Source organism: Grampus griseus, assembly GCF_964374135.1.
Source record: "Grampus griseus genome assembly, chromosome: 11".
NCBI lineage: Eukaryota > Metazoa > Chordata > Mammalia > Artiodactyla > Delphinidae > Grampus > Grampus griseus.
Genome location: NC_139005.1, coordinates 102,106,160 through 102,134,000, shown reverse-complemented (window position 1 = coordinate 102,134,000; position 27,841 = coordinate 102,106,160). Strand labels below are relative to the sequence as shown.

Below are 27,841 nucleotides of genomic sequence, written 5' to 3'. Positions count from 1 at the left end.
ATGCTGGCTGGGCGAGCCCTCGCCTTCCTCTCCCTGGCCTGGAGCGCTTACCGGAGCCTGGCCGTCCCCAGGGTCACGGAATGCAGCCTCTCCTGTTCCCAGGTGAGCCCTGCCCCCCAGGCTCTCCTCTTGCCCTGGTTCCCCTTGGTGGGCACTAGCCGTTCCCACCCCAGCACAGGCCAGGGAAGCCGGCCCGGGGCGGTCGGTGGCAGGGGCCTGGGGGCCTGGGATCCCCACGAGGTGGTGGCCTGACCCCGCAGCGCCAATCTGGGAAACGTCTACCGGGAGCCTGAGGGGCAGGGGCGCTGACGCACCTGTGACCTGTCCCTCTCCGAGGAGCCACGTGGTGGGGGGCAGCCCGAGAGCCCCTCCTGCGTTCACAGACCCCGATTAGTCACCCAGGGCGGCGTCCGCGCTTCTGTGGATGCCCCGCTAAGGAAACGCCGCGGGTACCAAGCTCATCCTGGGCGGGAAGGAGCCGCAGGGCCGGGATGCGGCTCAGAAGTGGTGGTGTCCCGGAACTCTCACTGTCCCTGGGAGGCGTCCCATACGGCAGCACCTGCCCGCAGAGTGTGCCCGCGTCCCGGGAGGTCCCCCGGTGCGAGACTGGCGGCCGGCCCGCTGGGACGGGCTGGGGAGCACCTGCCTGTGTGCGCTCCTCCAAGTGTGGGCACAGCAGGGACCTGCGGAAACGCACCTGAAGCAAGATTAGGCGGTGGTGACTGCTGAGCACAGACTAGCCTGGCGTGAGGGCTCATGGGCCTCTCAGGGGCAGTGGCCGGGCCCCCCGGGGGACACGGGGACACCTGGCTCCCAGTCAGGAGGAAAGGCAGCTCCACGAGGCCTGCGAGAGTGTCCAGCAGAGGTTTCAGGGAGCTCACGGATAGACAGAGTGGGCTTGGGTGGCCGGGGGTCAGGCTGGGCTCAGATCCGAGGTGCAGGGACCCATGGTGGCGGTGGAGGTGCGTCTGGCTCCTGGTGGGAGCGGGTGGGTGCAGAGGAAACAGCTGAGCCCAGGTGGGAGAGGTGGTGGCCTGGACCGTCCCCACGGAGATGGAGAATGGGACGGGGCCACTTTGGGGTGTACTTTGGAGGTAGAGCTGGCAGGGCAGGGGACCCTTGACCTTGAGGGAAGGAGAAATCCAAGATGGACCTTAAAGTGTAACCGTAGCCCCTGGGCCGACGGAGGAGATGTTTCCTGTGACGGGGTCTGGCGGGCAAGGGTTCAGGGAGGAAACTCGTTTTTGAAATATGGGATTTGAGAAGCCCGTCAGACGTGAGAACTGGCGTTGGTGCAGCTGGGTGTGGGATGGGCCGGCCCCGTGGTGGGATGGGCCCGGATGTGGGGCGGGCCGCGAGGAGGGGAGGGACCCCGGCAGAAGGAGGAGGGCCAGGCCAGGGGAGGGAAGCAAGAAGGGAGGGTCCCCCCGCCCCGCCGCTGCCCCCCATGGGGACGGCCAGGCCTGGGCCCCACTTTGCACTTGGCCGTGGAGCTCCAGCCACTGTGGCACCCGGCTGGGGCCGTGGGATTACAGGAGGAGGGCGGAGGAGCAGGGGACGCGGAGAGCCCGCGAGGCCCGGGGGCTGCTGGCAGCCAAGGGAGGGGGTCGGAGAGGGGGAGTCACAGCTCCGGAGGAGGGGTCTGAACGGGAGGGGCTCCAGAGGCCCAGGGCGGTGGGCGGGGCTGCCTCTGTGGGGCGAAGCAGAGGACCGCTGGCACGGCTGGTGCCCCCCGCACCAGCATGTAGACCGCTGCAGCCCATCGTGCCCCTAGGAGGGCTGTTCTGGGCCTTGGCACGTCTTCAGTCATGGCACAGGGTGGGGCGGACAGGAGCAGATGACCGCAGGGTGCCTCAGGGCGGAGTGGGGCAGACCGAAGGGGCCCCTCCTGCAGCATGCAGGGCCCCGCCCTCCACACCCAGTGGAGCCGCAGGGTCAGGGCCCAGACCCCACCCTCGGGTCCCTCCCCACAGACCCCCCCCCACGCCCGCCGCCCTGGGAAGCCCCGGGAAGCCCGACGGAAAACCCCAGAGGCGGGGAGGGGGAGGTGGGGCGACCACTTCTCCCTCCCGGCCCCACCCTACAAAGGGCCCCAGGGCCCCGGGCCAGCTTCTGCCGGGTCCCCACCCCCAGCTCCCAAGATGCCAGGGTCCCTGGGCGCCGGAATCCACAGGTGCTCTCTGACCTCGACCTTTGCCCCCGCTGGTCCCCAAGGCAGGAGAGGGGTTGCGGGCACCGAAGGGCCAACTACTAGACCGCGCCCACCCCCGCTCCACTGGAAACCCAGGGGCCACAGCTGCGTGGTCCTCAGGCACAGGGGCAGCAGGAGGTCCCCAGTGGGCAGGCAGTGACCCTGGACCAGGATGCAGCTGCCCTCTAGCTCCTACCAGCTTGGGAGGGGGCTGGGCTCGGGCCACAGGACAGAGGATGCCAGGGGGTGGCTCCAGGCATCTGGGGCCGTGTCAGGGAGGGAGGGTGGGCGAGGACCCAAGCCACTGCCCCTTTGTCCACTCAGGGCTGCGGCCCAGGCCCAGCTGCTGCCCAGTCACCTTCTGGGCGCGGCACCCAGGTGGGTGCAGCCCCTTAGTCCAGCAGAGCCCTCCTGCCACCCTGGGCCGGCCCCGGAGTCAGGCCCCTCACCCGTGAGAGCCGTGGGCAGGGCCGCAGGTCGCCTCCGTGGGGGTTGTGCGTCTGGAGGCCTAAGGGGGCGAGTCGGCGTCTCTGGGAGATGTCGTGGTCAGAAGACAGGGTGGACGCGGGGTGACAGTTAAAAGGCTGGAGCGGAAAGGCACCTGGGTGGAAACGGGCGAATCCCGGAGTCTGGGGCTCGCCCAAGAGTGACACCCACTTACCCGAGACGTTAACCTCGGGCGTCACTGGGTAAACCTCAGCGCCACCTTTGCAACTTTTCTGTAAATCTAAAATTATTCCAAAATGAAAAGGCTGTTTAGAAAGGGGGGTGGAGCTGGAGCTGGACCACCCTGCAAACCCCAGGGACAGGAGCAGACCCCCTTCGCTCCTCCACCTCCCCACTTGTGCCGGCAGGGTCTCTACCTCGGGCCCCCAGCTGTCGTTGCTCCCTGGGTGCCCCCAGAGGGCCCCCACTGCGGCTGAGCCCGGGCCCAGGGCAGCGACCCTACTGGTTTGTATTCCGCCGCTTCAGGTGCCCGTCCCCGGGCTCCCAGAACTCTGCCGACCCCATCCTCCCAAGCTTACCGTGGAGCCCCTCAGCCCACCCACCAAAGTGGGGTCCACGGGCACGGCCCTGGCGCCTTCCCCCACCCACCCTGTCTGAGCCTGGTCCCTGGTCCCTGGTCCCGACCCCTCGGGAAACCATCAGTCCAGCGGGAGAGGCAGTGTGCATGGGCTAATCCCTGCCCTTCCCCGGCGGTCCCCAGGCCAGACCCAGCGAGGCCACCCCCGGCAGAGTCACAGCTCTCACCCTCCTGACCGCTCGGTTATCGTCCCCCACACTTTTCAACAGCTGACGTTAAATGTCACTTTCTGACGTCGTGCGGCTGCCCCGGCTCCGAAGGCAGCTCCTCCGAGGCCGGGATCGTCGCCCATTTTCTTTTCTTCCTGAAGCCCAGCACCCGCCCAGCACGGGCACAAGGGGGCCGGGGGAGCCGCGGATGCCAGCACGGGAAGTCGGTGCGGTCAGGGGGTGGGGGCTCTGAAGGTGCACGGGGTCCAGGTCACACCGGGGCGGGGCCCGGGGTGGGCGGGGGACAAGAGGCAGCCAAGCTGACCTCCCACCCCTCTCACTGTTCTGTCCACAGGGCTTCGCCTGCAAGAGCCGCGTAAACCGTGAGTACAGCTCAGGCCGAGGGGGACTCGCTGCCCTTCTGCTCCTCGTCACCCTGCCCTCCCCGGAGCCAGGTCTGCCAGGCGGCCGGGGTCTCCCTCCTGTGCAGGAAGAGCTGCCGCCACTGCCACCGCCCCTCCCCTAGCAGAGCGCCGCCCCCCTTCCCTGCCCACCGCCTGGTGCAGGAGGGCAAGCGCCCCGTCAAGCCCAGTCGTGGGCTTGCTGGACGTGGGAATCGTGCGTTCCTGTTTTCACGGAATTCATTGCTTTGCAATAAATTTCTCATATCACACTTTTTCATTTTTTCCCATTGTAAAATGATATCCCATTTTAAAAATAGCTTTATTGTCTTTGCAGACACTATATTTCATTAAAAGGGGCATAAGAGATGCAAAATATATACGGCAGAAAGTGCAAATAATCTAGCTCCAAAGCCCCCATATAGACATAAACATTGTTTACATTAGGAAAACATTATTCTAGACACTTTTGTAGGCAAATATACTGTTTGTGGGATAAACATAACAAATATTTTATAGAGGTGAAATTACCTTATGCCATGTAAACTAAGTGTTTTATTTAATTTGACTTGACTGTAATAGGAAAAACTAAAGAAATGGTTAAACTTGAAGTGTTTCTTCACCTCAAGAGGTGTTGTTTCCTCGAGGACCCCTGCAAGGTTAAGGAGTGAGATTGTGACACAGGCTGCTGGGCCCCGAGCCGGGGACACGCCCCCACCCCAGGCAGCATCCCGTCACCGGTTTGTCCGACCAGCGGTCAGCGGTTGTGGGGTGTTGAATAGCATCAACTCGGCGGCAGTTCTGTCCCTGGACTCTCCCCGGAGGGTGAGAAGCCGAGGCCACCCTGGCATTTCTGCCGAGGGGCCTGCGGGGTTCTCCTCCGCCCCAGGCCATCCCTGGTCCAAGCCGGGCTCCGTGATGCCCGTTCTCCCATCTGATCTGACCTCAGTCACCTCCGCCTTCCATCACCTGCTTCCATTCATTTTTCTCTTTCTCAACGGCTTTTGCCATGATGATCTCAACTGTTCCAAGCCGGCAATTTAATTTCCAGCCACGTCTCCTGGTTCCTGCGTCCTCACTGTACTTTTTTGTCCTGAAATTGGGTCGTCTGGCTCCTTGACTGGTCCTCGGCGGGCACGGCTCCGCTGAGCCTCCTGCCGTGTGATCCCCTGTCGGATCCCTTGTGTCACTGAAGCCGTGTCCTTGTCACAGTGGAGGTGCCTGAGGAAGAGTCCCCTCTATTCCTCCGTGACGTTTCCTTGCCTCCCACGTTCTGTGTTCCTTTTCCCCTCCCTTCCTCCATGTCTTTCCTCCATCCTTATTTTAATTTTTCCTACACTCCGTCTGACAAGCTTTCCATCCTGGTCACGCTTCGGCAGCTCCCCACAGACCCTGGTTACTCAGGCTGGCTTCTCCTCTCTTCTGACCGCAGGTCCATGGTGTTTCCCCCAGGAGCTGTGTGCGAGGGCTAGGTGTCAGGACGGCCCCGGGCCTGGCTGGGGAGACAGGGGACTCGGCAGGCGGGTCCTGGGGGCCGGGGAGAGGTGTGGGGAGGGGCCCTCGGCTTCTGGGGGGCCCTGGGGCCGCCGCAGTCTCGTCCCTCCCACTCCTTCCCGCGCACGCCAGTCGGAGCGGTGACAATACAGGACACCCAGCCGGCCTCCTTCTCTCCGGACTCGGGGGAGGGGGGCTTGTCGAGAATTCCGAGGCTGAGTCACCCCACGAGCAGGGCTTCTGGGGAGCGGGGTCGCCAGGCAGGGAGACACCACGGCATCTGGGTGATGCTCTGGCCTGTGTCCGTGTGCTTTGCCTGCTGCGGGGGCCGTTCTCTGGCTCTGTGGCATCTGTGGTTCTGGTCGTTATGGGGCAGGGGTTTCGTGAGGCCACAGCTTCCCCACCCCCACTCCCGTCTCAGTCTGTGTGTCTCTGATGACGCTGAGACCCGTGTGGTCTCCCCCTGTGCCTGACCCGCCCTGGGCCAGCGTGTGGGGGCGGTCACCCCGCGTCACAGAGAGTCCTTCCACTTTCTCAGTCTCAACCTCATGGTGTGAGTCACAGGTTTCAGTTTTGATGCAGCCATGTCTACAAGCCTCCCCCTTCATGGATTTTGTGGATATGGGGGGGTCTTTCAAGAAAGTCTTCCCAATCCTGAGGTCAGAGAGATTTTCTCCCTGTATTTCCTATATTTCTGTATTAAAGTTTTCTTTCTCAGATTTAGGTCTTTGATTCATCTAGAATGTATCTCCGTGTATGGTGTGAGGTAGGAACCCACCTGTGATCTTTTGCTACCTGGAAATCCGGCTGTGGCCGCACCACGTACTGGACGCCCCCCACCCCGTCAGATTTCCACGCTGTGTGCACGGTTCCCTGACCCGCCCCTATCCCTGAGCGGGGTCACACTGTCTGAGTCCATATGGAGCTCAGCTAGATACTGATTTCTGGTGGGGCAAGCCCCTCTGGTTCCTTTCTTTCCTAAATTGTCCCGGGAGATTTCCTAAATCTTTCCTAAATTGTCCCGGGAGATGATGGTGTGGTTGTAGCTTCCCTGAATCCTCAGACCCAAGAGCAAGGATGTAAAACAGAAGTGGGGTCCACGCTCCCAGACCCCAGAGACGAGCCCCAGAGCCCCAGGCGGGAGCATCAGCGGGGTCTGTGCAGCAGGGAGTGGAGGGGTGTCTGAACCCCACAGACGGTGAGAATCGCTGGGGAGCACCCCCCCCCGAGGGGCTGCCCACCACTGCGGCAGGTGGGTGCAGGGACCCCTTGGGAGAGGCCCTGCACAGAGAAGCTCGGAGTGGCATCAAGGACAACAGAGGCAAGAAAAGAGCAGCTTCAGGTACGAAGGCAAGGGGGGAAAGAGCTAAGAAACTCAACAGCGATCCACCCTATTTTTAAACACTACCCAAAAGTGACAGCAGAGGGAACTCTGCGCAGTCAGGAAAGCAGACCAAGTCTGCTAAGAGCTCTGGGAAACTGAATTCACGTACATGTGGGCAAAGGAAGACTGTCAAGGGCAAGTTCCAGACAAGTTATGATAATTAAAAAGAAAAGAAGGAATGGAATGATGTGCCGACAGGCAAAGGAGGTGCGCCAGAAGAGCATCCTGAAACCCACAAGTGTAACAGTTCATTTCAAAATGGCTTAGAATATTCAAGACAATGATACGTTAAAGAACGACGTGAACAAAAATTAGAAACGTTCGGAAACGAGGTGACTAGAAATAAAGGAAAAAATCATTGTATAAATGAAGACTGCATTGGAAGTAGTGAATACACCCAATATTAAATGCCTTGAGAGAAATAGCAGGTGAAAAGGAGATTTTTTTTTTAATCAAAAAGGAATGTCCTACTGTATAGCACAGGGAACTATTCAACATTCTGTGATAAATCAAAATGGAAAAGAATACTTTAAAAAAAGAATGTATCTATACGTATAACTGAATCACTTTGCTATTCAGCAGAAATTAACACAACATTGTAAATCAGCTATACTTCGACTTAAAAAAAGAATACGACTAAAATTTGAAAGGAAAAAAATCAAAAAGAAATGTAAAAAGAGATAAAATGATGTGTGAATAATGGTAAATGTTACAGATAGTCAAAGAATGTCCGGAAGGCAGATGATATGAGACCCTAAAGAAAACCAAAGCAGCAGAACAAACACTAAAAACTACAGTTCACGGAGAACAAACATTTCTTTCTTGACAGTAGATATTGAAAAGGCAAACCATGAACTGGAGAATACCAGTCCTGGATACCACATCCAAAGTTATTCTAGTAAAATGGCTGGATTTTAAAGGGAAAGAGAAAAATCTTTGGGCCTCTCGGCAAAAAGAGCTGTACAATTTATAACAGAAAGAAAAGTATATCAGACTTTTCAAAGAGCGACATCTTAACGCTAGAAGAAAATGGACAGCAAAACCATAATACAGCTATGGTGCGTATAGACACAATACTGCATTATAATCACCAAACTTGCTAAGAGGCTAGATTTTAATTATTCCACAAAAGAAGAAACGATAATTATGTCACTTGATGGGGTGCCTTTGCTACGATGACAATTATTATTACAACATATAAATGCATCAAGTCAATATGCCGTACTCCTTCGATTTACACGATGTTATACGTCAAATATGTTTCCGTAAAAGAAAACTGACCTTCATGTATAAAGGTACAACAGGCGGGGACTCACGGACTATTGTCGCACGGCCCCTCCTGGGGACTCTCCGGGAGAACAAGCCTCGGGCAGCCAGACTGCAGGAGGGTCAGATAAGAAATGGGTGAGAATTACTACAGGGCTAGTTGCAAAACTGAGACTACCTGTGGAAAAGGAGACAGTGCGGTATTCACAGCTGTACGCTGATGGTGTAAAAATGGGGAGAGACTGAGAAAAGTCTACGCAAAGGCACGTTTCTGCTGTTTCCAGTCACCCCGGTGGTTTGTGCTGTGACCCAGACTCGTGTACGGCGTGTGCAGTACAGCAAATGGCAGTTAGGACATATTTTCATTCTATCCTCTCCTGTGTTCTTGAGAATCAAGCATGGAAGAAAGGAGATGCAGATGTCATGTAGAAAAGGTGCTGTAAAACCTTTACTCTGAATTGGTAACCTAAGTATGACCTCACGAGGTATTGCTTTAAATACGTTGCAGCTCTGTCCACAGAAAAATCCTAGAAACAACGACCAACACATAGTCATGAGCCTCCCTAGTGCTGTGGCCTTGAAATACCATTTTTCACCAAAATAAACTGATTTCCAGTCTGGGGCAGAAAATGTACGAGAAGAGCCTGGGACATCTTGTCATTCCAGATGGAGGAAGCTCTCAAAGGCGGTGGTGACAGGTCTGCAGTACCTGGAGGCCAGAAGGAGCTCCCACCTGCCAAGAGGTATTGTTTGAGCTTCAAAAAAGAATACGGACTGCAATGAGTTGCAGCCCATACTTAAACCCATGCATTCTTAGCGGTACTGTTAAAAAAAAAAAAAAAAAAAAAAGAATTGTTCGTCTCTGTGGATGACAGGGAACCAACTCACCTTGAAGATTGGGTAAATAAAGGGAAGGAATCAAGCCTCCATCGTGCCTTTCTTTTACAAATGCTCCCTTGGAACAATTACTCCAGCTAAGAAATGGAAGCAAAACAACAGAATTATCGTATCACCATTTTGCGTCTCCCAGTGAATTGAGCGTCCGTGACAGCTGGCATTAAGCATGGCCAAGGTCCAGACAGGACACGAAGGCATTCAACACCAGGTCTATTCCCACCGGAGACTCAACCCTCAGCCCTTCAAATCTTCAATGGGAATTTTTGATTGTAAGTTTCCTGAAAATTTCAGCAGGCATTTTCCGGTGTGTGTGTCCTTCAACACCACCAAGCAATTAACTCAACTCTGACACTGTCTACCTGGAGAGAGCCTCAGTTCCCACAGGTGAAGGGCTCAGTCCCACAAGACACCCCCACTTCGGGTGCCAGTCAAAACTCCAGGTGTCACCAGTACTTCTGAGTGACCGGCTATAAATTGGAGACTCCCCGCCACCTGCTCCTCAGGTTCAATTAATTTGCGTGAGTGGCTCACAGAACCCAGAGAAACATTTTACCTACTAAATTACCGGTTTATTATCAAAGGATATAAGTCAGGAAAAGCCAGATGGAGGAGACGCCCAGGGCGAGGCATGGGGAAGGATGAGGAGTGTCCATGCGCTCGGACTTGTCATTTCCCCGTGTTCATCAACCCAGAAGCTCTCCGAACCTGTCCTTTTGGGGTTTTATGCAGGTTTCATTACAGAGGCATGGTTGATTAAATCATTGGCCATTGGTGATTGAACTCAACCTCCAGCCCCTCTCCCCTCCCCAGAGGTCTGGGGGGTGGGACTGAAAGTTCCAACCCTCTAATCCCATTGTTAGTTCCCCTGGCAACCAGCCCCCATCCTTAGGTGCTTCTAAAAATCACCTCATTAACAAACTAGGTGTGGTTGAAACAGGTTCGTTATAGATAACAAAAGACACCTTTATCACTCATCATTTGGGAAACTCCAAGAGCTTTAGGAGTTGTGTACCAGAAATGGGGACCAAGACCAAATATATATTTCTTAATATAAATCACAATATCACATGTTTTGCTTGGAATTGCACTGAATTTATTGACCAATTTGAGTCAGAAATGACATCTTATCCGAGGTGAGTCTTCTAACCATGAACATGGTATGCCTTTCCATCTTTGAGGAAGTTAGGTCTTCCTCGAAGTATTTATTTATGCCCTTCAGAGGTTGAAGGATCCATGAATGGGTTCCTTATTTTATCACATTTTCTAGTTGGTGTTTGTTGGTGTAAAGCTAGTTTTGTACATTAATCTTGCATCCACACACTTGTTACACTTTCTTTGTTATTTCTAGTAGATTTCCCACTGAGTCTCTTAAGTTTTTGTATATAGATAATCACATACTCTGCAAATAATAACAGTTTATAACCTACGTTTGTTTTTGTCCTTATGGAAGTGGCTCAAATCTCCAGGACAATGTTGAATGGGGAACCACTGTCTTAGTCCTGATATTAAATAGCAATGATTTCCAAAAACGTACCATTAAGCATTAGGTTTATTGGGCGTTTGGAGGAGATGCCCTCCATCTAGACAAGGAAGTGTCTTTCTTTTCCTAGTTTGATAAACCTTCTTTCATCATGGGTAGGTGTTAAATTTTATGAAAATTTTCTGTGTCTATAAAGATACAATTTTCCTCCTTTAATCTTTTTAATGAGGTGATAGATTGTCTAATGTTGACCACACCTGCAGTACTAAAACAACTCCTATCTGGTCATGTTTAATATATTATTAAATCAATTTGCTAAAATGTTATTTAGGATTTTGCAGCTATATTCGTAAGTGGGGTCAGCTTATACTTTTACTTTTGTGTAAGCCTTAGAAAATTTAACCATCATCTCAGATATTGCCTCTGCCCCATCCTCTCCTTTCCTTCTGGAACCTCGATGGACACACCTCAGACATTTCACGTCTTTCTTCCTATTTCTCAGTCTCCCTTCTGCGTTTTCCATCCTTTGTCTCGTTGCTGATTTCTGTATCATCCACTGTGATCTTTCTCCCACTAATTCTCTCTTCAGTCCAACCTGCTCTCCAAACCATGTATTGCTTTTTAATTTCTGTTTCTGTGGGTTTTGTTTCTAGAAATTCTATTTGTTTCTTTCAAATGTGCTAGGTCCCTCTTTATAGTTTTTTCCCCTGCACATATTTTAATTTCTGTTTCTGTGGGGTTTGCTTCCAGAAATTCTATTTGTTTCTTTCAAACGTGCTAGGTCCCTCTTTATAGTTTTTTCCCCTATATTTTCAAGCCTATCCTTTTAGCAGGTTGGTCTGCAGTCTGTGTCCGACCTGTTGTAGCACTCCATGGACCCGTCCATGGCATGTCTCTGCTGGTTCTTTCTCTTGGTGCTTTGTTTCCCCAGCAACTTTGTTTATCACTAAATATATCTGCTCCAGGGAATTCCCCAGCGGTCCAGTGGTTAGGGCTCCGTGCTTTCACTGCCGAGGGCCCAGGTTTGATCCCTGGTTGGGGAACTAAAATCCCACAAGCCACGGGGTGTGGCCAAAAAAAAAAAAAATGTCTGCTCCATGCCCCTGAGAAATGATGCCTTCCCCACAGCCTAGGATGTAGGCGCCTTCCCCCAGACCAGGTTCCCCTTTGTTTCTGAGTGGCACCCAGGAGTGACATGTGACTATCAGGACCATTTCTAACTAAGTCATAGATTGAAGTTTCTTGGATCTTCCTGGGGGTGCAGACCAGGGCCGGGACCCAGCACCCAGGCCCACGGAGGCTGTGGGCTCTCCAGGAAGCTCCGCTGCCCCTGCCCTCCCACCACGCCCCAGGACTCGGGGAGGGGGCAGGGTTCTTCTGATTCCCCTCGCCGTGACGGGGCAGCCCTGGGATCCCCTGGTCTGGGCCGCACGCTTGGAGCCCTCAGCGTCCAGGCTGGGAGACGCCCCGGAACGCGGCTTCCTGTGCTCTGCGTCCCTCTGCCCTTCCTCAGGGTTTATACTGATGATCCTGATTCTTTATCAGCTCTCACAGGTTTTTTTTTTTTTTGAGGTACACGGGCCTCTCACTGCTGTGGCCTCTCCCGTTGCGGAGCACAGGCTCTGGACGCGCAGGCTCAGCGGCCATGGCTCACGGGCCCAGCCGCTCCGCGGCATGTGGGATCTTCCCGGACTGGGTCACGAACCCGTGTCCCCTGCATCGGCAGGCGGACTCTCAACCACTGCGCCACCAGGGAAGCCCTCTCACAGGTTTTTAAGAAGTTTTTTTACATGTATGTTTTTTTCCTCCAGCATTGTAAGTTGTTTTCAGTAGAATTGGTCCAAACAGCGTGGGCTACCGTAGGCTGGGAAATGGAACTCGCAACTTGTTTTTAAACAGACAGGAGTCCTTCTTTCTCCTGCTGCCCTCCCAGCATGAATTTAAATTCACCACCGTGTTCTACCCATTCCTGTGTTCACTGTTGCTTTCGTAACCCACTTCTTCCTTTTGAGTTCATATTTCTCCTTTTTAAAATACAGCTGTCAGGTCTTCTTTTAGGAAGCCTCTCTAAATAAGACCAAATATATTTACTTCTCCGTAAGTATTTATGATGAGTTTTGGGTTCACAATTCTTTCCACACAGTAGCAGTGAATTATTTTCCCCATTTTGAACCACAAATAATTTAGTGTTTCTGCCTCACTTTTTTTTTTTTTTTTTTGGCCGCGCTGCACGGCATGCAGGATCTTAGTTCCCCAGGGATTGAACCCCAGCCCCTGCAGTGGGAGCGCGGAGCACTAACCACTGGACCGCCAGGGAAGTCCCCTGCCTCACTTTCTTCTATATACTGTCTCCTGTTTTGTGAGCTTAATTTGGGACAAGAGCCTGTTCTTATTTTTATTCATTTTATTTACAACAAGCGACTTCTCCTTCGCATCCATTATACTTAACTATGTATTTCATCATTTCCCATGGTCACCACGCTCTTCTATGGCTCTACCTTTTTTTTTGGCTCTGATCCTTTCCTTGCTTGGCTGGAAGGTCTTTGTTTTTTTCCAGAAAAGGTCAAAAGTTGCAGACTTCTCATTTTCTGCGCAGAGGAGGAAGTTTTCACACGCATGAGAGAGAATTCTAAAGCACAATCGCTTCTTTCGAGAAGGCTGCCCACCGAGCTCTAAGGATGACCCTCAGAGCAAGGAAGCGTCAGGCTTGGGGACACAGTCCTCCTCGCCACCACGTTACGTGACGAATCCACCGGGCTTGACCACTAGCCCCTGTGGCCAGACAGGGACTCAGCTGTCTCCTGCAGGTGGCCTCTCCTCCAATTCCAGCCACTGCCCTGGGGTGCTGTCCCCCTCTGAGTCGTCCATCTGACCCCACACCTTAGGTACATCAGCTCCAAGATGACAGTGGGCGAAGGATGCAGTTGGGGGCCAGGCTGGGGGCAGGCCATCATTTAGATCTTCCACCAACAGGGAAGATTTTATCACCAACACTGTTTAGAACTGCCAGCGCGTGTTGATAAAAAAAGGCAGACCAACTACTCGCTGGCTTTATTATTTTTTAAACCTCCATCAGTCTGGGGGGAGGATGGTGGAAGCCTGCGGCCCCCTCCCCCAGTCTACCCCTCCTGCATTGAGGACAGACAGGCACCCATTTTATATTGCGTTGTTGGTTTCCTTATCATTGAATTTGGAAAGTTCTTTATAGATTCTGAACACAAGTTCCTTAGCAGGTGCATGATTTGCAAATATTTCCCCCCAATCTCTGACTTATCTTTTCACTCCTTACCAGGGTCTTTCAAAGAGCCGAAGTTTTAAAGTTTGATGAAATCCAATTTATTCATTTTTTTCTCTTGTGGGTCACGGTTTCAGTGTTGTATCTAAGAATTTTTTGCCTTACCTAAGGTCACAGAGATTTTTATTGAATAAAAATGTGTTTTCTTTTAAAAGTTTTATAGTTTTAGGTTTTACATTGAGGTTGACGGTCCATTTTAGGTGACCTTTGTATGTTGTGAAAGCTGTGGACAGAAGCGCATTGTTTGCCTGGCGACACCAGTTGATCCAGCACCATTAGCTGAAAAGACTACCCTTTTCCCTCTGAGTTCCCGGCATGTTTGCTGAGAATCAGTCGTGCATATGTGGGCAGGGATAGGATGCTAGGCGGGCGGGGTTTGTTTCTCAGTCCTGCAGGGTCTTTGTCCCCATCATCTTCTCACTTGCGTTGCTCCCGAAAAGAATTCTGCACCTTCCTTACCTTGGTTCCTCTGCACATCACATGGCTTTTTTCCTCTGGTGGCTTTTACAGTTTTCTCTTTACCACTGGCTTTGAGCAAACTGATCCTGGTGTGCCGTGTAATTTCTATCATTCGTCAGGCTTCTTGGATCTGTGAGTTTATAGTTCTCACCAAGTTTGAAAATTTTCTATCGTCTTTCAAGTTTTTTCATTCCCTCATTCCTTCTGGGACCCTAACCACACATACATTAGGTCACTTGAAGTTGTCCTACAGCTCCCCAATGCTCTGTTCTATTATTTCCTCACCACTGTCACCACCACCTTCACCATCATCAACACACCTTCACCATCGCCACAATCTCTCTCCATCTACTTTCGGATGTTTTCTGTTGCTATGTCAAGTTCTCCAGTGTTTTTTATTCCAATGGCTAATCTGTTATTAAACCAGCTGTTGTATTTTTCATCTCAGGCACTGTAGTTTTCATCCCTAAAAGTTGGATTGGGGTTTTTTTTTTAATATCTTTCATGTCTAACATGTGGAATACAGTTACCGTAACTGTTTGAATGTTCCTGTCTACTAATCCTAACATCGCTGTCGCTTTTATTTGATTTTCCCCCTCATTCTGGGTTATGTTTTCCTGATTCTTTGCATGGCTTGTAATTTTCTATTATATGGTAGACATGGCGATTTTTACCTGCTGTGTGTCGGATATATACCTTTATCCATACAAATATTCTTGAGCCATTTCTGAAATACAGTTAAGTTCCTTAGAAACAGGTTAACCTTTGGGGGTCTTTAAGATTTGTTAGGCGAGGCCAGAGCAGTGCTCCATCTAAGGCTAGTTATTCTCCTACAGAAGCAAGACTCTTGCCTACGGTGTACCCGGGGCCCCGTGAATCACGAAGTCCCCAGTCTGGCTGGGAATGGGGATAGTCCTGGCCCCGGGTGCGGACAGGACGCTGTCCCCGCAAACCCCTTGGGCTTCTCCTCTTCCTGCAGCCCCTCACGTCCATGTGCTCATCCGCTCTCTGCCGAACACGCATTCCCCTGCTCTCTCTGCATCATCCCTCCTCTTGTGCTCATCCTGCAAACTCTGGCCACTTCCGTCTGCCCCATTTCTCCACTTCGGGAGGGTGTCAGGGGTCCCAAATTCCCCCTCCCTCTGCCACAGCCGGGAAAGGCTCTCAAGACAGCAGGGCCCTCGTTGGGCTCCCCCGTCGGTCCCCGTCCCTCGGGCATGGCCGTCTGTCCCCGTCCCTCGGGCATGGCCATCTGTCCCCGTCCCTCGGGCATGGCCGTCTGTCCCCGTCCCTCGGGCATGGCCGTCGGTCCCCGTCCCTCGGGCATGGCCGTCTGTCCCCGTCCCTCGGGCATGGCCGTCGGTCCCCGTCCCTCGGGCATGGCCGTCTGTCCCCGTCCCTCGGGCATGGCCGTCGGTCCCCGTCCCTTGGGCATGGCCGTCTGTCCCCGTCCCTCGGGCTCCCCCGTCGGTCCCCGTCCCTCGGGCGTCGCCGTCGGTCCCCGTCCCTCGGGCATGGCCGTCGGTCCCCGTCCCTCGGGCATGGCCGTCGGTCCCCGTCCCTCGGGCGTCGCCGTCGGTCCCCGTCCCTCGGGCATGGCCGTCTGTCCCCGTCCCTCGGGCATGGCCGTCGGTCCCCGTCCCTCAGGCATGGCCGTCGGTCCCCGTCCCTCGGGCATGGCCGTCGGTCCCCGTCCCTCGGGCTCCCCCGTCGGTCCCCGTCCCTCGGGCATCACCGTCGGTCCCCGTCCCTCGGGCATGGCCGTCGGTCCCCGTCCCTCGGGCATGGCCGTCGGTCCCCGTCCCTCGGGCATGGCCGTCGGTCCCCGTCCCTCGGGCATGGCCGTCGGTCCCCGTCCCTCGGGCATGGCCGTCTGTCCCCGTCCCTCGGGCATGGCCGTCGGTCCCCGTCCCTCGGGCATGGCCGTCTGTCCCCGTCCCTCGGGCATGGCCGTCGGTCCCCGTCCCTCGGGCTCCCCCGTCGGTCCCCGTCCCTCGGGCATGGCCGTCGGTCCCCGTCCCTCGGGCATGGCCGTCGGTCCCCGTCCCTCGGGCATCACCGTCAGTCCCCGTCCCTCGGGCATGGCCGTCTGTCCCCGTCCCTCGGGCATGGCCGTCGGTCCCCGTCCCTCGGGCATGGCCGTCGGTCCCCGTCCCTCGGGCATCGCCGTCGGTCCCCGTCCCTCGGGCATGGCCGTCTGTCCTTCCCCACGTCCGGTGTCTTGAGACTGTATCTTGTCTGGTTTCCAGGCTGCTTCAGGCTCGAGGGAAAATCTGACCCCTGTGACTCCATCTTGGCCACAGTGGGATCCACAGCGCTGGGTTTCTTTCCCAGGAACATTTCAGACCTCGTAGTTCCTGCTGCCTCTTTGAGTTGTTTCTGATACGGTCCAGGCGGGGCTCTGTTGAGCGACGGGCCAGCGCGTCCGTCCGTGTCTCAGCCGCGGTGCTTCTGCCCCCCTTCTCCAGGGTCTCGGTGGTCAGCCACCGTGGTCCGTGGGGATGCCTCATTCCTGCTCCACTTTCTCTGCAGCGAGGAAGCCTTTGGTGCACCCTCGGCCTCTGCTTCCCCCCATCACGTGCATTCAACAGTTCCACCTGGTCCCACCCGTGTCCCCTCTCCTCCCGGCATTTTCGTCCTTTACTTCCCCTTGACTGTCAGCCCAAGAAGCTGGTCTTCCGGACATGCTCCCGGCGTTCGCCTGGGGCCCGGGCCCCCTGGAGGCACCGCTGAGCACACACACCTCCCCTTCCTGGGCGCACTGTCCCGCCCGGGGTTACTCCCCCGTCTGACACGTCACCAGGCGTGAACGCCACGGCCCTGAGCGCAGCAGAGAACCTGGGCTGCCAACTCCGTGGGGCGCGGGGCCCCCTGGGGTGTGGTGGCTCCCGTGGAACCTACGCCCCTCCCCGGACCTGAAGCGTCCGCCGGCGAATCTGCAGAGCCACGGCCGAAAACACTGCTCGGCCCCCGCGCCTGAACGTGAGAGCCCAGCTCCCTGCACAGCCCTTGGTCCGGCCGCAGTTTCCGGTGCCCTGACCGAGGCCGTCGGGGCCAGGCCCACCTGGGCGGGCGCAGCCGCCTGCCGACGGTCAGGGCCTTAGGCGGCAGTGCCCTTGAGGTCAGGCCCCCCATGCCCCCAGCACACCTTTGCTGTCACCCATCTTTGTTGTCCGTGGGGCCCGCCAGCTTGCCGAGGGGGGCTCCTCTGCCCCCTTGCTGGCCAGGCGGGGGCCCACTCCTGGCGCCCAGCGGCCATCTCTGAGCATGGCTCAGGGTGGCCCACCACTCACCGGGGGCCTGGTTCCCTGACTGCACTGGGGCAAGTAGGGAGCACTCTCCCCGCGACTGTGCAGCCCCAGAGCCCCCCTCCCCCACCCCCACCCCACCACCCAAAGAGCCTTACCCAGGCCCTGGGAACCGTGGTACTCACTCTCCTTCTCCCCTCCCCAGGAAATATTTTCAACAGCTTCTGCCGCAAGCCCCCCACGTCCATGTCCGGGTCCGTCCTGGAGGCCCTGACCCTCTCCACTGCCATGAAGTGTGCCCCCCCCGACGGCTGCTCCCTGTTCCTGCGCGTCAAGGCCTCTCTCACGCTGCATGGTGACCATGATGGTGGTGACACCCAGGAAGTGGGGTGGTGGGCTCAGGGCTCCTCTAATCCCCGTGACAAGCCGGGGGTCGGGTGGGCCAGGGAGACCCTGCTAACTGCCCTTCACAGAGGAGGGGAGGGAAGGGCTCTGACAGCCCTGCCGGCCCCTCCCTCCACCCAGAGGGCCTGCGGGGCCTGGAGGCCTGCTCCATGAGCCTGGACACCCAGGAGACACAGTGCCAGAGCGTGTGGGTCCCGAGGGCCTCCCGCCGGCTGCAGGTGGGGCAGCAGGTGAGACCAGGGTCTGACCCGGACTTGCGGGTCCAGCCCCAAGCCGGTGCCGGGCAGCTGCACCTGTCCCCTGGCCTGCTCCCGGCTGCCCTCCCCTCTTGGCCACCTGATCCATAGACCGTCCTGGGGCTCTGCCACCCCAGGCCCAAGGAATGGGTGCCCCTCCTCCTCTGCCCCAGACCCTGGGTTCCAGCTGTGCGGTGTGGAACTGGCCTGGCCATGGGTGGGTGGACAGAGGTCCCAGCTCCACCAGTTCCCACCCGTCCCTGCCCAGCTCCAGGTGCACTTTGACTGCTTTGAGGTGAGCGTGGCCCAGAGCCTCTATGTCACCCTGAGGACTGTCCCCCACTTCTGCGGGGTCCAGCTGGACGAGCGGTACCATGTGGAAGGTGGGCCGGCGCGGGTACAGCTGCCATCCAGCTTCCCGGGACTGATTCAGGGCGGGACTCACCCAGGGCAGGGGGCAGGGCCCACGCTGGACGGCTCCCAGCAGTGCATTTGGCTCAATTCAGCGTCTCCGTTTCCCTGGAGAGGAAGGCCTTCTGGAAACCACACGGGCAGAGGCCCAGCTGGGGGGCGGCCCCTGGTGCAGAGCGGGCTGGGCCCAAAACTGCCTCTGTCGTTCGCAGACTGCGCAGACGAGGACGTAGGGAGGAACGTGCCCGACTGCTTTGGTGAGGCCCCCTCCCCGGGTGGGACCTGGGCCCCATGGCTCCTGGGAAGCCTCTCAGATGGTGGCAGACACCCACGGGCCTCCCACTGGGCTCTTCTGCCCTCCGCACTCGGGAAATCATGATGGGTCCTCAGGTGGGAGACCCCCAAAATACTGGGGTCTGGCAGGGGTCACCACCTGGAGGCTGTCAGCACAAGGGAGCCCTGTGCCTGGTGACCTCTGGCCCCAGTGTGACCTCACCTGCTTCCCTTCCACAGCTGGGAAGCTCTCCTACTCGGTGGACCGCAGCCGCAAGGTCATTCTGGTACAGGTGCCAGAGTCAGGGGGCCCCGACTACCACGACTACTACGTGCGGCTCTGCCTCAAGTGGTTCACCTGCGAAGACGCGGGCGCCCCAGTGCGAGTGAGCCCCGCCCCCGCCCCGGCCCCGGCCCGGCCCCGCCTCTGATCCTCGCTGGCCGCCCGCCCACGGTGCCTTCACTTCCCTGCAGGTGACAGCGAACGGGGTCTCCCGGAGGGTCTCTCTGCCCTACAAACAAGAGTTGTCGTGCCTGTGCCTTGAGGTCAGTGAGGATGTGGCCTTGACCGCCGGGAGTGGACAGAAGGATGGGCAGACCCTGCGCTGACCCCAGTCCCTCCCGCAGGGCTGGTCCGCGACGCCTGACGCCGTGCGGATCCAGACCTGCCCCTTCGAAGATGGCAAGTGCCCCGTGGTGCCGGGGGAAGGAGGGGGGAGCGAGGAGAGAAGGGTGGGAGATGGGAGGGTCAGAGGTGCCCAGCAGGGTAGGGGCTGGCCTGTCCAGCTGGGACGGCTGACTCGAGCGGGGGTGAGACGGGGTGGGGGGCAGGCCCAGCCTCAGCCCTTGAGCCTGCTTCGGACGGCAGGCAGCCAAGTGTGTTCCAGGCAAGCCCTCCAAGGCGGCAGAGCCTGCGCGTGGACATGAGCGTGCAGGAGAGCGCGTGTCGGCCGGTGCACTAGCACGCACGTGTCGCAGCCAGGCCACCTGGAAGAGCCCAGGCTGCCGGGAGGGGCTCCCGGAGGGGTGCGGGGTGCTCACAGAACACACACACAGACTCGGGTCAGGCCCAGAGCCCCCAAGAGAAGGCACCTGGGTCCTCGGCCAGCCCGATGGTTACTCTAGCAGGTGCTCAGTCCCGTGGCCCACGGGCGGCTGGGGTAGCGCCAGCTGATGCCAGCCCTGGGGGAGGGTCCCTGCAGACACGGAGACACTGTGGGACGCCATCCACTACCACCCGGGGAGCCAGGAGCTGAGTTGGGAGCCTGCCTGTCCCATGAGTGGCCGTGTGAGTCTGTGCTGGCGCCCAGGGCCAGGGCCCCAGTGCCTGGAGCTGGAGCAGTCCAGCCGGCCTGCACACAGCAGGGTGAGTGCCCCCCAGGCAGGGATGGGGCGGGGATGGATGGCCAGGGCCCTGACCTGAGCGCCCCTCAGGTGCAGTACCCTCTTGTGGACACCCAGCCCCAGCTCTGCCTGAAGGTGAGTGGGCCAGTCCGCAGCCCGCCTCGTGCACTACCAGGGCTTGGGGAGGGGGCCCAGGGCATTGGGGCAAGGGGCCTGCAGCCACATATCCCCCTGTGCCTTGTCCAGCCCTGGGTCCAGCTACTCAGTGGCCCCTCTAATCCCCTCCTGGTCCCATGGGGGTGGGGCGGGGCAGTGTAACCAGTCCCAGAGGGCCACGAAGGAGGCCCGCCTGTCCCGGCCCCCACCCACCCCCTGTCCCTGCACACGCGGCCACACCCTGTCCCTCGGCCTCCCTGCAGTTCTCCACGAGCCTGGGCTTCCCGGTGAAGTGCCCTTTTGAGCAGCTGCGCTTCCCAGGTGAGCCCCCCGTGGGGCGGGAGGGAGGCCGGCTGGGGCCGTCGCAGGGCGGCCGCAGCAAAGAAGGCCCTTTGCTTGTGTAAATGCCTCTTGGTCGGGGAGGGGGGGGCAAGACGACAGGGTGCGGTCACTTGTGGGGTGGCGTGCTGGGCCTCACCCCTGCCCCCCGCAGCCTGGAAGATGACCGTCCAGCTGGCGCCCGCTCCGGGCCACCTCCGGGTGACCTTCTTCTCGCCCAGCCCTGCCCACTTCCAGGTGTGCCTGTGTCACCGAGGGAAGACGTGGCCCCCCACGTGCCGCCGGCTGCTCCAGGCCACCCCCATCCCTGCGGTGAGCTGGGTGTGGTGGGCACCATCCTGGGGACCTGGGGGGGGGCGTGCTGACCCCTTCAGTTCCCCACAGTCCCCAAGCCAGCTCTGGTGGGGAGGGTGCTAAGACGGCTCCGCAGGTACGCAGAGGAGCCTGGTCTGCACCCCCGCTGCCCGTGACCCACCCCTCCCCCGCTCAGGGTGACCCCACAGAGGACCCTGCGGTGGCCTTTGTGGACATTCCCGGGGACCAGGCCTGCGCACCCGGCACCTGCATCCAGGTGGGTGGTGCTGTCCTGCCCACCTCCTCCACTCCCAGACCTCAAGGGAGCCCCCGCCTCCCCAGAGCTGCCCTGGGGGCCCCTCCAGCTACGCAGTCCCTCCAGCCGGTGCCTCTGGGGAATGCGGGCGGGGCTCAGGGAGCGGCTGCAGGCTGTGCTGACCCGCTCTCGCTCTCGCTGCCTTCGACCCCGGCCTGCAGGGCAGAAGGACCGACATCCAGTTCTCCGTCCCCCAGCAGCTGTGCGACCTCCAGTGCGGTGAGCACCGGGGCCAGGCCTCAGCCAGAGGGGGCAGGGAGGACAGGCCCTCGGGGGGCTGCAAGAGGCAAGGGCTGGACCCCAGACTGGCCCCTGGAGCCCCGTCTCCCATGTTGGAGTGGGGGCGGGGTGCACGGCACAGTAGACTGGGGCTCGGCAGGCGACAGAGGGGCCACCTGCCTCGGAGTCAGGCCCGGCCCCGCCCTGACTTGGGCGGTCAAGTCCACCCCAGAGCCTCCTAGCACCCAGCCGGGTCCCACGGTGTCAGGTGCGCTGCGTCTCCTCCCTGACTGCTCCGACCCCAATCAGGGCTCTGGTTCCAACTGTGCAGGAACGCGATGTCCCCAGCCCACCTTCGCCCAGCCAGCCACGGATGAGCCTAACCCTGCAGGGCCTGGGTGTGGCCCAGCAGGGTGGCTCCTGCCCGGGGGTGGGGTGGGGGGGAGGGGTGGGGGGTGGGGGTGGGGGTGGGGGTGGAGGGGGGGACGGCACCAGCGCAGGGTGAGTGACAGCAGGCACAGCCACCTGCAAGCACAGAACCTCTCCTGGTAGCTGTGGAGAGTGCACCCCTGGGCACGGGGGAGCATTCCGGCGCCCAGGGCTCTCGCAGCCCTTTCTGCACGTGGGCAGCTGGGTAGGTCTTGAACGGCCTCTGAACTCAGCTGAGTCACAGCAGTTCCAGGGCAGCCCCAGTCCTGCCCGCCTTCCCCCGGGAAATGCCGGGGCCCGCAGAGGCTCCTCACGCCTGTATCCCCCAACTGCCCCCCACTCCCTGGCCCAGCAGAGCTTTTCAGCCGAGTCTGGGTCCCATTCCCCGGCAAAGGTCACCTCCAGCAGATCACAGGTCAAAGGGGCGATGGTCACCCCTAGGGGCCTCGTGTCTGGGCTGGGGCTCTAATACCTGCCAGCCAGGTGGCCCAGTGGCTGGCCTGGGGCCACGGCTGGAGCCCCAGTGTTATGCTGGGCGAGTCCCAGAGTCCCAGGAAGCAGTGAGAGTGACTGGGCCCAGCTCAAGTGGTGGGCACCTGGGGGGCATACTGCCCTTGGGGTCTGGGCGGACTCCCCCGGAGACGGGACCCTTGCCTGCCGCGCGGGCACTGGCTCAGCTGCACTGGGCAGTGCACCCTGAGCGACTGGGGTCTCGGACCCCTCTCCTGCCTTCCACTGCACGGGCAGGGCTGGGCTGGGGACGGCTGTGCCCCCAGACGAGGGTGGCACTGGGCCGCCTGAGCCAGCCCCCCATTCCTGTCTCCCCAGCTGCCACCCAGGGGACAGCAGCCTGAGGCCACGTGTCTCACCAGGAAGAAGCAAGTGCTAGGGCCAGATTGCTGGGACGTGGTGAGTGGCAGCTCACACCTGGGCACGCCAAGCCTCTGTGAAGGCTGGGCCTCAGAGCAGGCGGTGGGGCGGGTCTCACCTGGCCCCAGACCGTGGCACCTATGTGCCTCAGCTCTCCAGAGGCCTGCGGCTCCCGCGGGCCCTTGGGCCATGCCGGGGCTTCCAGTCAAGGACCTTCAGCCCCTCTGAACCCCCCGAGTGGGGTCCAAGAGAACGGCTGGGTGGGATGCGCCCTTCCCCGGGTGGCCCAGCCCCTGACCTGCCCCATCGCAGCGTGGTCCCGGCTCCCTCTGGACAACTGGGGGCATGGCCTGCACCCCTGGTCCTGAGGACAGTGTTCTCTGAAGTGCAGAGTGTGGCCGCGCCCCTTCTGTAGCTGGGCGGGTCTGGGGGCCGGGACATGCCCACAATGGCCGGGCTCCACATACCGGGTGGCCCCCTGCTGCCCAGGCTGGGCCTTCACTGGCCCCCCAGTGTCCCTCACACAGCTCTCCCTCGACCCTTCAAAGACTCTGCTAAGAGCTCGAGGGAGCCCACGGCCCGAACACCACCCTGCACCAGCCCCCCGCAGAGCTCAGGCCACCTTCCACTCCCCAGGCCCCCAGCGAGGCCAGTCCAGTGAGGGCCGGCTGCTTCCGTTGGCCTCAGGGGCCACGTGCCAGGACGAACCATTCTCAGACAGTCACACTCCCTGAGGGCCACTATGTGCCATCTGTGCTCAGGGACCACAGGGGGACCCTTGACCCTGCAGTGTCACTTCCGTGTCCCAGGCCAGGGGTCACCCAGCAATTGGCCGGCTGGGTCTGCCCTCCCAGGACCCTCCTGCCGGCTCACAAGGACCACCGGGCCACACCTCCCGAGCTGTGTCTGGGGTCACCTCCACGAGACCACGGTGCATCCAGGCCCCGCCCTGGACGTCAGCTGCGCTGCGTCTGCAGATGTGCCCCTACACCCAGGCCCTGGCTGGGCTGTCCCTCCTTCAGCCGGACACAGTCCACCGGGCCTTCTCCTATCCCTCTCTCAATGGGGCCTGCTGCCCCCAGCCGACTAGGGGGGCAGGCAAAGCCAGCATGGCCCCTCGCTCAGTAAACACTTGTCCACCTGGCTCGCCTCTTTCCTTGACGACAGAGATGGGGTCTGCAGGGCAAGGTGGCCCTTAGGGTGGGGTTGGGAGGACCACGGGCCTGGGCTTACCTCCTAAAACGAGATGGAGGTCAGGACTGCAGCTGGGGCGAGGGTGGAGCCACGGACACGGGCGGAGCCTGCCGCCCTCCGCCACGTACAGCCCCGCCTGTATCGCAGGACATCCCCAGGCTAGGAACTCCAACAGCCCCACAGCCGCCCCCGTGGGTGGGGGGAGAGTGGCGCCCACAGGCGGGTCAGGGCCACCCCGTGCCCACTCAGCCCGCAGGCCCGCCCCCTGACGATTGGCAGGGGCTGAACCACCCCTCAAGCCCCAGGCTCCCACTCCCCTACCCCAGCCAGGCCCGGTCCCCTGCCCAAGGGCCCCCTGGAGACCCCTGTCTGCCCCAGGTGTCCCCTCCCCATCAAGGCACCCGGGAGGGTGGGGGACCAAGGTCCCAGCTCTGGCTGGGGCCCCCTCTCCCCGTCCCACAAGCTCCTGCTTCCCATGCCTGGACCATCCAGGGGTCCCCTGGTCCACGCACAGAGACCCCAGCGGGACCCAGGGCCACCCCAGGAGTCCTTGCCGCCTGGAGCTGGGATGGCGGATTTGCTGGCGGCGGGTGCGGGGAACTGACCGGGTGCAGGCTCCCCCAAGACTCCTCAGCAGCCCGGGCCGCCCCAGATGGCGGAAGCAGAGGCCCACACAGAGGCAGCGGCCGTGCTTCTCTCCAGGACCAAGGGTGTGCAGGGCCACAGGGGACGGGGAGGGGAGGGACACGCTCTGGTCCCAGCTGCCCCACTGTCCAGTGTGCACCGCCACCAAGTGGTGGCAACACTCAGCGCCCGCTTCTGAGCTGGACCTTACCTCCCGCCTCCACATCAGGATCTGGAACCACACCCGGAGCCCCATGGCCCAGCAGGCCCGCCGCCTTGGCCATGGACCAAGTAAGACTGCCCCCCCCCCGCCCGCCAAGCGGGAAACCCCATCCTCACCCCTGCCCCGGAGAGACGTGCGGATGCGCTCAGGCCCCGGATGAGGGATGACTAGGGTCACCCCCGCCAGGGCTCACAGCTTAGCTGGACATCTGTGTACCTCATTCATTCCTTAAGCGGGTACTGAGCGCCCACTGGGTGCCACCCTGTCCCAGCACTAATAACAAACAGCACTGGCCCCGGAGCGGGGGAAATACCTGGGTCTGCCCTGAACTGCGGGGCTTCTCAGGTCAGGATTTTCAGCCCTAAACCCCAGGCAGACAGGGCCATCGGCCACCCTACCTGGAGCGGACCTTTGCCTGGGGAAGACAGACCACAAACAGCTGAATATGTAACTTATAACGGGGTGCCCAGTGCCAGTGCGAGAAGAAGGAGGTCAGGAAAGCCAATAGGAAGTGTGGAAGGGCTGCCGTTTAGAGGAGTGTGGTCCCGGCAACGCGTGAGTCTGGTTTTAACAGGATGGACAGGTGAGGGGCTGTGGCAGGCAGGTGGGGCCATGGGGTGCCCTGGCTTGGATACGGGGGTACGAGTCAAATAGACCAACGTTCCTCAGTGTCTGGAGTTGGGGCTCCATGGGCTGGGACGGAAATGTAGCAGCAGGAGCTGGTGTTTGCATGTGGCAAGTTTGAGCTGCCTCTGTTCGCCAGTGCTTCTGTAGGGCCTTCTGGGTATCACTCCCTCAGTGAACAAAACAGACACAGATCCCTGCCCAAGGCAGAGAAGAGAGGCATAAACACTAAAAAAAAAAGAGTAAATTATCTAGGACATAAAAGGTTTATTCAGAAAGAAAAATTGGAGCAGGTTAAGGGAAGGAGATGGTCTTGGGGGCAGAGTGGCAGGCTGGGTCTCACGCCAAGACAGGAAAGAGATGGAGCTGGTGGACCAACAATTAAAGCCCAGTGAGTCAGACTTCCCTGGTGGCGCAGAGGTTAAGAATCCGCCTGCCAATGCGGGGGACACGGGTTCGAGCCCTGGCCCGGGAAGATCCCACATGCCACGGAGCAACTAAGCCCGTGCGCCACAACTACTGAGCCTGTGCTCTAGAGCCCGCAAGCACAGCTACTGAGCCCACGAGTCACAACTCCTGAAGCCCACGTGCCTAGAGCCCGTGCTCCGCAACAAGAGAAGCCACTGCAATGAGAAGCCGCGCACGCAACGAAGACCCACCGCAGCCAAAAATAAATAAATAAAATAAATAAATTTATTAAAAAAACCCCAAAAACCCAGTGAGTCCTTCCACAAGGGTAGAAAGGGATAAAACAGTTTTATTATTGGATGAGCATTAAGAGACTGCAAAGACAAAAACCTCACCCTTTATATGATCCAGGTAGGTACAACCCATTCCATACGGGATCTCAAGAAAAATAACTGAACTCGAGCCTATTTTGTGTGATAATAACGCAGCCGCCGCAGCTTCTCTGATTCCTGTTTGCATGGAACGTCTTATTCCATCCTTTTACTTTCAACCTCTTTGTGTCTTTGTATGTAAAGTGAGTTTCTTGTACACAGCAAGTGTACAAAGGTGGATCGCCTTTGCCAATCTCTGTCTTTTAATTGGAGACTTTAACCCATTTAAAGTTTTAAAAATATATATTTTATTTACTTACTTATTTTTGGCTGCGTAGGGTCTTTGTTGCTGCGTGCAGGCTTTCTCTAGTTGCCGTGAGCGGGGGCTACTCTTCGTTGTGGTGCATGGGCTTCTCATTGCAGTGGCTTCTGTGGCTGTGGATCATGGGCTCTAGAGCACTGGCTCAGTAGTTGTGGCGCACGGGCTTAGTTGCTCCGTGGCATGTGGGATCTTCCCGGGCCAGGGCTCGAACCCGTGTGCCCTGCATTGGCAGGCAGATCCTTAATGACTGCACCACCAGGAAAGCCCTCCATTTACATTTAAAGTGAATACTGAGGGACTTCCCTGGTGGTCCAGCGGGTAAGACTCTTTGCTCCTAACGTAGGGGGCCTGGGTTCGATCCCTGGTCGGGGAACTAGATCCCACATGCATGCCACAACTGAGTTTGCATGCCACAACAGAGACCCTGCGTGTCGCAACTAAGACCCGGCACAGCCCAAATAAATAAATAAATATATTTTTTAAAAATAGAGTGAATACTGCAAAGAAAGGACTTACTTCTACCATAGCTATTTGTTTTCTTATATGTCTTATATGGTTTTTGTCCCTCATTTCTTCTATTACTGCCTTTTGGGTATTTAGTTGATTTTTTGTGATGTACTATTTTGATGTCTTTCTTTCCTTTTCTGTATTTTCTTACTGGTTTCCTTGGGAGTTACAATTAAAATCGTAAACTTATAAAAACCTAGTTTGAATAATACCAGTTTGGTTTCAGTAGTAAACACTCTGCTCCTACACAACCACAGCCCTCTGCTGTTGTTGTCACAGATTCATCTTCATCTATTGTGTGTCCGTTAACATAGATTTGTAACTATTGTTTCATGCATTTGCCTTTTAAATCATACGGAACAAAACAGAGGAGTTACAAACCACAACTGCAATAACACCAGCTTCTCCCATGCGTAGCCTTCACTGTATTCTGTACTTTCTCGTGGTTTTGAGTTACTGTCTAGTGTGTTTTCATTCAGCCCCAAGGACTCTCTTTAGCATTTCCAGTAGGGCAGGAAATGAGCTCCCTGAACTTTTACTTATCTGGAAACATCTTCCTTCCTTCATTTCTGAAAGATAGTTTTGCTGGATATAGAATTCTTGGTTGACAGGTCTTTCTTTTTCTTCAGGACTTCAAATATGTCCTCCCACTGGCTTGTGTTCTCCAAGGCTTCTAATGAGAAGTCTTCTGGAAGGCTTGTTGAGGATTTCCATGGAAAGGCCAGAAGGGCTGCGGTGGCAGAGGCCCCAGCGTGCGCACAGTGGGCATAAGGAGAGGCTGGGTGAGGACGCTGGGGGGGTGGGGGGTGGTGGTCAGAGCTGAGGAGGGGAGGAGAGTTTCCAGGAAAGGATCGACTGTCACCAGGCTGCGGGCCAAGCGAGGGGAGCTCTGATCATGGCCATCTGGAGACAGGAACTCACCTTGATG

General features: G+C 57.9%; 1 protein-coding gene across 1 annotated transcript; it reads left to right on the top strand.

Annotated features, from left to right (window-relative positions):
- Positions 1 to 22,624, top strand: IL17REL (interleukin 17 receptor E like; the record flags this gene model as incomplete). Its single annotated transcript, XM_082666205.1, has 15 exons — positions 1 to 102; positions 3,780 to 3,807; positions 17,554 to 17,703; positions 17,874 to 17,983; positions 18,258 to 18,372; positions 18,914 to 19,059; positions 19,148 to 19,219; positions 19,301 to 19,439; positions 19,876 to 20,039; positions 20,108 to 20,152; positions 20,437 to 20,494; positions 20,667 to 20,824; positions 21,003 to 21,083; positions 21,284 to 21,341; positions 22,599 to 22,624. The coding sequence occupies 15 exons, from the start codon at positions 1 to 3 to the stop codon at positions 22,622 to 22,624; spliced, it is 1,452 nt and encodes a 483-aa protein (XP_082522331.1).
- Between the last annotated feature and the right edge of the window lie 5,217 nt (positions 22,625 to 27,841).